Here is an 8,698-nt window from a genome sequence, read left to right as displayed (position 1 = left end):
TGCTTGGGAGGGTGGAGGCACAGCGCAGGAGGGGAAGGCCCTCTATGAGGTGGATTGATTCAGTGACTGGGATAATCGAGATGGGAGTGTCAGAGACAGTGCGATTGGCACAGGACAGAGCAGAGTTTAGGGATGTTGCACATAGGGTCGCTATGAGTCGCAAGTGACTCAATGGCACATAGCAAAAACAACAACATGACCTTTTTTCCTGTGTACCTATCTGAATTAAAGCCCTTTTGCCCAAAAGACTTAAGTAACCAACCATAATGTATGTATAACCTAGTCAATAGAAAAGACACTCCAACAACCACCTTGTAAGCCTGTATAAAAAAAAGAACATTTGGCATTTGGAGAACCTGACCCTTGAGAGGCTGTAGTCTTTGTCAGTGCTCCCCACAGAAAATAAAGACTCCCTTGCTTCACTAGAAGAGCTTGTAGCACTGTTTCTTTGCCTGAAATCATAGGACAGGAGGTTGAGTTCCTGCAATAATACCACAATGATTGCAAAGTGGTTATTGAATGTTGTTGTTATGTGCTGTATAGTTGCCTTCGACTCATTGTGACCCTATGTACAACAGCCCTAGACCCTGCTCTATCCTGACAGATCAAAGGCATCACTTCTATCATCCCTAGTCATTGTCAAGCTCTCTGATGCATAGCAAGTGACTGCAAAAACCATGGCCTGTATCAGGTACACCTTAGTCTCCAGACTGGCATCATTATTTTTCAATAATTTTGAGAGATCTCTAACAGCAGACTTCCAATATTCTTCTCTAGCACCACAACTCAAAGGCATCAACTCTCCTTCTGTCATCCGTAGACATTGTCTAGCTCCCTTATGCATAGCAAGTGATTGCAAAGACCATGGCCTGTATCAGATACACCTTAATCTCCGGACTGGCATCATTGCTCTTCAGTACTTTGGAGAGGTCTCTGATGTTAGACTTTCCCATCACAATATGTCTTTTAATATCCCTGCTGCTGTTGCCAAGAGTGTTGATTGTGGACACAAACACACTGAAGTAGTTAACAATCTCAATCTCTTCACCATTTATCATAATGCTTCCAACTGGTCCAGTGGTGAAAATATTTGTTTTCTTGATATTGAGCCTCAATCCATTTTGGAGGCTGCAGTCCTTGACCTTCTGCAGCAAGTGCTTCTGGTCCTCCTAAGTGTCAGCAAGGAGAATTGTGTCATCTGCATAATGCAGATTGTTGATGAATCTTCCTCCAATCCTGATACTACATTCCTCCTCATACAGCCCAGCTTCCCAGATAATCTGTTCTGCATATAGATTGAAAAGGTATGGCGATAGTACACATCTCTGGTTTACACCTTTCCCAATTTTGAACCATTCCATTTCTTTGCTCTGTTCTGACAACTGCCTCCTGGTCCAACCATAGGTTTCACATTAACATGAACAAGTGTTCTGGGATTCCCATTCTTTTCAGAGTTAGCCACAGTTTGTTGTGATCCACACAGTCAAATGCCTTTGCATAATCAATAAAACACAGATAGACATTCCAATGGTACTCCTTGCTCTCAGCCAAGATCTACCTGGGATTAGCCATAATAATTCTCATACTGAAACTCCTTCTAACCCCAGGCTGCACTTCTTAGTCAAAGGAAATGAAGAACAAATTCAAACCTTGAGTTACAATACTCTAAAATGTTGTGGGCAGAATATTAAATGATCCAGAAAGTATTACAAGAAGATAGAAAAAAGTATACAGAGTCATTGTACCAAAAGGAATTGGCAGACACAGAAGAATTTCATGAAACAACATATGAGCAAATGCCTGTGATGATGAAGGAAGAAGTTCAAATTGCTTTGAAATAATTGACTAAAAATAAGGCCCCAGAAATTGATGGCATACCAATTGGTATACTTCAACAAACAGGTGCTGCCCTAGATGTACTCACCAAGTTGTGCCAACAAATCTGGAGGGCAACTACTTGGCCAACTGACTAGAAGAGATCTATATTTGTTTTCATTCCAAAGAAAGGTGATCCAACAGAGTGTGGAAATTATCGAACAATATCATTGATACCACTTGTAATCAAGGTTCTGCTGAAGATTATCCAAAAATGACTGGAACAGTACATCAACAGAAAACTGCCAGAAGTGCAGGCTGAGTTTAGTAGGGGTCATGGTACTAGGATATTGAATGTTACAGCTATAAAAATATGAAATCTAAATTCTCTTTCATCTTACTGTCATTGGAATTATTTTGAACTGTTAACATATGCTTTAGAAAGTGAATTTTTTTCCTTCTGAGATTTGTAATACAGATTGTTGTATTAAATGGAATTAGGCATTCTGTCAGTATATCCTCAGTCTTCTGCTCTTTGTAAATCCTAGTAATAAAGGTTTGATACAAGTAAACAGAAAATACAATTGTGGCTTAGATCAACTGTAAAGGAAAATGTTGATATTAGTATAAATTCAAGAAAGTCTTCAGTGAAAAAATAAGAAACGAGATACCTTTTAATACAAAGAAAGAATGTCATTTCAAACTGTAAATATTGATTTTAGGTTTACTATGTATAAAACTGTATGTGTGATTTTGACAATTTCAGCTGAGATCAAAAGGCATTTTAACCTATCTAGAATTTACAGTATTCTACTTTCTTTTCCATAGGATATTCAACCTCCCTTATGTGGTCATTGTTTTCTCCTTCATTCTTGCTCAGTGATTTCAAAAGATGAGATACAGTGTGTAAAATGAGAATAAGCTTATAGTTGTGCGGAAGAAAAAAATAGGAAACAAGCAAGAAGAGAGTCTTTGCTTTTATAGACATTACTTTTAGAGTTTCTGAGATTTTGAAAGATAAAATCTGGCTATTTTAGCAAGAAGTATTAAATTCTTGTTTTTCAGATAAAAAAAATACTCTTACTTGAATTCAAAACTTCTTACTTGCCATTGAGAGAAGTTTAGAACAAGCAAAGACTGAACTATTAATATAATACTGTTTTTCTCACAATAACTAATGGGAAAGTTAAGTTGCAAAGATAAGTAATACAGGCATTCAGAAAAAGAAATGATCAATACAGTGAATTATTTGCATAAAAATTTCATAGAGAACATAGAAACTGGCTTGGCCTTGAAAACTAGGTAATATTTTCTCAAAGATAAAGGAGCGAAGTTATTCCAGAAAGATCACATATGCAAATAAGTGATTTATAATCAAAATATCTAAGAGACCTCATTTGAACCCTTGTACTTGTCTTCTGGTAAATAAAAATATCTGTAACAGTAATTTACATAGTAATTGTCACACTATCAAAATAAAGAGCTCTGATCCATTTCCTGTGTTTATAAAACAGCTGCTTAATGGAAACACACTTTAGCGTATAAACAGGTTAGTCTTCCAACAATGAAAGATACCAATTTATCAGATTAGGCTATTTTAGTTCTAGAATAATGATAATAATAACAATAACTAGAGTATTCTTAGTCCTTGCCACTGATCTATGTAAGGTGCTTATAAAAATCCAAGTACTTACATTTTTCTAGGTCGTATAGCCCTGGACTGTCCACTTACCATACGTACAGAGATAACTTGTGGTGGCTGTGAAGCTGAACACTGTGACACTGATGTATCAAATGTGATAATGGTTACCCATGGTGGACAGTGTTTGGTGGAGCTCCCCTAATAAAACAAGCTTGGAAGCAGGAGTGGCATCCACTTCTGTGATATTTTGCCTCCGGAATCTCTATGAACCTGGAGAAAGGATGAAAGTCACACAAGTACCGAGGACTTTCGTTCATAGGGTCACTATGAGTCGCCTACGACTCGATGGCAAATAACAACAACAATATTGCCATGAAGTTGATTCTAATTCATAGCACACATTATATTGTTGTTATTGAAAAATGTTGTCTAGTCTATGGATTTACAGAGATCCTGTGAACAAGACCAAAATGTTGCACTGTCCTGCACCATTCCTATACTCTCTACCATGTGTAACCTCATTGTGGCAGTCATTGTGTCAATGCTTTTCATTGAAGGGTCTTCCTCTTTTTCACTGAGGCTCTACATTTCCTAGTAGGATGTTTTCTCCATAGCATGACCCTGCCTGAAAACAAACAAAACTCATCGGATACTCTTAACCAACATAAGTAGAATTTCTTCTTTCCTTTTCCTTATTCAACTCTTGCAAACACTCTAGACTCTATAAACTCTCTGAACTCTAAATGTACAGAAATGATGGTAATTGTAGAACAGTTCTGTACAGAAATTATGTAAGTCATAGAACAGAGTTTAGATCTTTTGTGCAAAACTTACTCTCAATCGTATTGGACTTGACAACACTTAACCCTGGCTAAGTGAAACTAGTACAGCTATATCTTGAGGAACGCTCTTCCACTTTGTACATCACTCTTAGTCAACATGCAGTATGAAGTAACCTGCGTTGCTGTGATGCTGAACCTTGTGCCATTAGGTATCAAATACCAGAATGGCTTTCCATTGTGGACAGTATTTGGTGGAGCTCCAGATGTAAAACACGTTTGGAAGCAAGAGTGGCATCCACTTCCTAAATCACATACCTCTGGAAATTCTATGAACTTGTTGAAATGACAACAATTATAGAAAGGCATTAGGTCTTTTGTTAGTCACTATGAGTTGTGTTTGACTCGACGGCAATCAACAACAACATGCATATGAAGCAATTGAAAATAACATGTCTTGGGCAAAGCACAAGAAAGTATTTCAACATACATCCTTTTAACTCTTTAAAAAAAAAAGGAAACAACAACATAAAAACCTCCATTTCCTCAGAGTAATACCCAACTTTTAGCAAACCTCCAATGGATTCGCAAACTACAAATCACATAAGGAAGATTGCTCATTGTTCTCCAATGAAGGAACTGGTGGATTTGGACAGTGCCAATAAGTTGCACTGCTAACCCAAAGGCTTGTTTGAATTCACCAGTTATTCTGAGGAGGGAAAGAGAGAGATGAGCAGTCTCCTTCCATGTAATTTATAACCTTGGAAACCCTCTAGAAGATTCACGAGTCAGAATTTACTCAATGACAATGAGTATAGTTCTCATAATTCATATAACTGGAATTCTATGACTTCTGGTAGATCTTGTCCCCATTGTGACTAAGAAAATCGTAGAAGTCAATACACGCATTCTACTCATGTGAATGAAACATAAAATTATACAGAGGATTTCAGTACATATTGCTCTCATTGGTTAAAAAATCCTTTGAATATTAAAACAAATGAAATAAAGCATACCATTTAATATTGTAGTTTCATTAAAACTTAGAATTTGGACAGTTTCTCTGAGAGCTAATATTTCACAACTACTGAATGAATGCACATCCAAAAGGCTGACCTACTGAGTGATTGGATAAGTGCAAACTTAGGGGAACATTTCTTGCTTTGGACTATTTATTGAAGTTTAAGAAGTGTTATCTTTTGGAAAGAAAGTAATTTTGGACCCATGCCTAAGAAATTGGCTCTATATGTTAACATTTGAGAGTTCTTTTAAAATAAAAATTCATGCTGCCTACTTTATTTTATGCTATATTTAAAATGAGAGAAATTGTAAAAAGCTTCATCTACCTTGATCATCCGTGGCCTTTTTTAAAGGTTCCGATTGAACTCCCAGGCATGTGAAGCCTAAGATAAACTCTATCTTATGCTTTATATAAATGACGCCAGCATTCCTTTTCAAACTGAATCTTCAGGGCCTCTACTGAGAGATGGTTTCCTCTTAACTGAGATTGAGTCAGTTAGTTCAGTTACAGAAAGGATCAAGAGATCATACTATCATGAAGAATATGATGGAAACTTCAAAATCACAGACTTGGATTTGATTTCTAGTTCTGTCCTTTAATTACTTTATGACATCAAGTGAGATTCCTACTTTCCTCCAGGCTCAGTATTTCACTTTTGAGTAGGGCAGAGTGTCCTGGGGTTAATTAGTGAAGATATATATCAAATACTATTAATACTTTTAATATGGGCTTTGGTATATGTACCCCAAAAGCAACACAAATCTACTGCTATGAAATCAGTTGTGACTCTCCATCAATTTTCAGAGACTATACATCTTCACAGCAGAAAACAGCTCATTTTTTTCCCCATCAGAGTAGCTGTTGGAGTTGAGCTGCCAACATTTCAGTAAAGCACCCAACATGTTGTATATACACTGCACTACTGAACTCCTTCTGGTATATATATATAACATGCCCTTCATAAATGCCCAGCCAGGGACCTCTGCTGCCCTATTCCATAGAAGGTTATCCTGCTAATTCATCAGCCATACTTTTCTGGTAATTTGAATCTACCAGTCACTCCTCATTAGAAAAAGAATCAATTTTCCTCTCATGTAATTTACAGCCATAAAAAATGCATAGGAGGGTCAGAGATGACTTGATTTTACTCCATGCCAACATGAGTTTGAGTAACTTTATACATTGTATATTCTCCTAGTCAATTATCAGCAGTTTCCAAATATCAAGAAAAACATTGCTTTGAAAGTGTATGGAAGTCTATTAATCCGGTTTTTTTTTTCTTTCTAGATTAACCAGAAATTTCAAAGGTTCCAACAAGAATTTATTACCTTTTCTTATTACAAATTTCATTAGCTCTAATACTATGTTACTAGATTATGAGAATAATGATAAAAAATAATTCAGTTATATAATTTTAAGTAATTTTAGTATCAAGAAATTATATGTTATGGATGAATCAACAAATGATTAAATGAATGAACTGCTTAAGATTATGGAGCACTGAGGAATGAAGGATTTAGTTCTGTTGCTCCATGACTTATCACTGACTTGTTCTATGACTATGAAAAGCTTCCTAATGTCTCTGAGTCACAACTTCTTCCTCTTAAAAAATATTTTGTTAGATGTTCATGTCTTCATGGTCTTCAAAGGCAAAAAGAAACTTGATTTTGGAGATAATTTAGTTTCACAGTTACATGAATTTTTAAATTCCCTCTATCTGTTTCTCTTCTAAGTCTGTCAAACTTTTGAAAAATTTTCCAGTGAACTTCATTTGTGTTAACTGAGGAAAAGACAGTGCACTAGAAAAGTGCAGAGTAAAAGTAAATACATCAGGAAAAAATTATTCCAATTTGTTGTTAAAAGAAGAAAGTCTTGGATATGAGTTATTAAGAGAAAAACAAATATAAAGATTTAATAGCCATGATGCCGCTGTATGACTTTCCATGGAGACAATTAGCTGATAGCTCTTAGTAGTGTTTTTCTTTCACTCATTCATTTTTCATCCATTTATTTTTTCAGTAATTTTTTTTGGATGATGAATATTTGCATAACAGCATGCAAGGCTGATAGAATAAATATAAAGCTAAACAATGTCTAAAGAATTTTCTGTTTAATAAATCTTAAAACTCACTGCTATGAAATCAAAACTTACACAACTCACCCTTTCTTCATTGGGCTTCCTCAGCTATAAATCACACAGTAGACCATTGCCTGTTTTCTCCCATGGAGCAGCTCGTATATTTTAACCAACAGAAAAGTGTGCCTTTGGGTTAGGAGCACAGCCCCCCATGGACTATGCCACTAGATTATAAGAACATTTTAAGTAATAGGAAAGAAAGTCATATGATACTTAAAGGGAGGAAAGAATTAACATCAGCCAGCTGCTTGACAAAGGGAAGGAAATTTAGAAAATCTTGAAAGGAGATAGCATTTTAACTATTTACACTTCTGAAGAATAGACATACTGATAGTATTTTAACTATTTAAACTTCTAAAGAATAGACATTCTGACAGGTGAAATAATAGGAATAAAAGTTTAAAGGAGCAGAAAACTGAATACAGTTTGAATTGACTAGAAACTTGGGTTTAGGAACGAGACTAATGGTAAATATATCAGGAAAGCTACAATCTGTAGGAGCAATGTTGAATGCCGTACTGTTAGAGTTGGACTTCCTTTTCCAGGCAAGAACAAACCACTGAATGTTAAGAAGAAGGTGAGGGGAAAAAAATTGTGTTTTAAGTTGATAACTTCTGAAAAATTGTGTATGACTATTATATACTGAACCATGACGGGCAGATAGCCCTAATGGAGCTCTTAACTAAGTATATGTTTCTTAACTAGGCTGCTGATGTACTGTTGCAGCATGGAGCAAATGTCAACGTTCAAGATGCAGTTTTTTTCACCCCACTGCATATTGCAGCATACTATGGCCACGAACAGGTGAGTTTGACAGTGGAATCCCTAAAGGCTTAGGGAACATAAAAATGGTTTTGACTTTTGTTGAACTGTCCAAGGTTCAAATGAAACACATTCATGGCATCCTTTGAATTATTTTTTTCATATTCTCATCAATCATGCCCTTAAGATGTTTACAGATCCATGTAGGCATTATAGCTGCTGTCTTTCTCATTGTTTAATAGTACTTTTGGAAGCAAAGGAATCAGAAGGGCACATTGTTAAGTGCGGCCACAGATATGAGTCGAGGAGATTTTAAAATTCCCCACCGTTATGATTGCAAAATTCAAAATAAAATCATCAATTATATAATTTCTGTGAAACTCATGGTGGAAGATCTATCAACAATCTGCTTTATGCAGACGATTCAACCCTGCTTGCTGAAACTGAGGAGGACCTGAAGCACTTGCTGCAAAGAGTCAAGGACTGCAGCCTCCAATATGGATTGAGGCTCAATGTCAAGAAGACAAAGATTCTCACCACTG

General features: G+C 36.1%; 1 protein-coding gene across 1 annotated transcript in view; it reads left to right on the top strand.

The window, feature by feature from the left end:
• The window catches only part of TNNI3K (TNNI3 interacting kinase), a 617,968-nt gene that overhangs the window by 110,660 nt on the left and 498,610 nt on the right, over positions 1–8,698 (top strand). Inside the window, exon 6 of the mRNA XM_006902367.1 lies at positions 8,100–8,198. Coding sequence (XP_006902429.1) covers positions 8,100–8,198 — 99 coding nt within the window. The remainder of the gene's footprint in view (positions 1–8,099; positions 8,199–8,698) is intronic.

The sequence above is a fragment of the Elephantulus edwardii genome, unplaced genomic scaffold, assembly GCF_000299155.1.
Source record: "Elephantulus edwardii isolate Elephantulus edwardi_28Jun2011 unplaced genomic scaffold, EleEdw1.0 scaffold00398, whole genome shotgun sequence".
Classification (NCBI taxonomy): Eukaryota; Metazoa; Chordata; class Mammalia; order Macroscelidea; family Macroscelididae; genus Elephantulus; species Elephantulus edwardii.
Note: the sequence above shows the minus strand (reverse complement) of the source record. Positions and strands in the feature narration are given on the sequence as shown.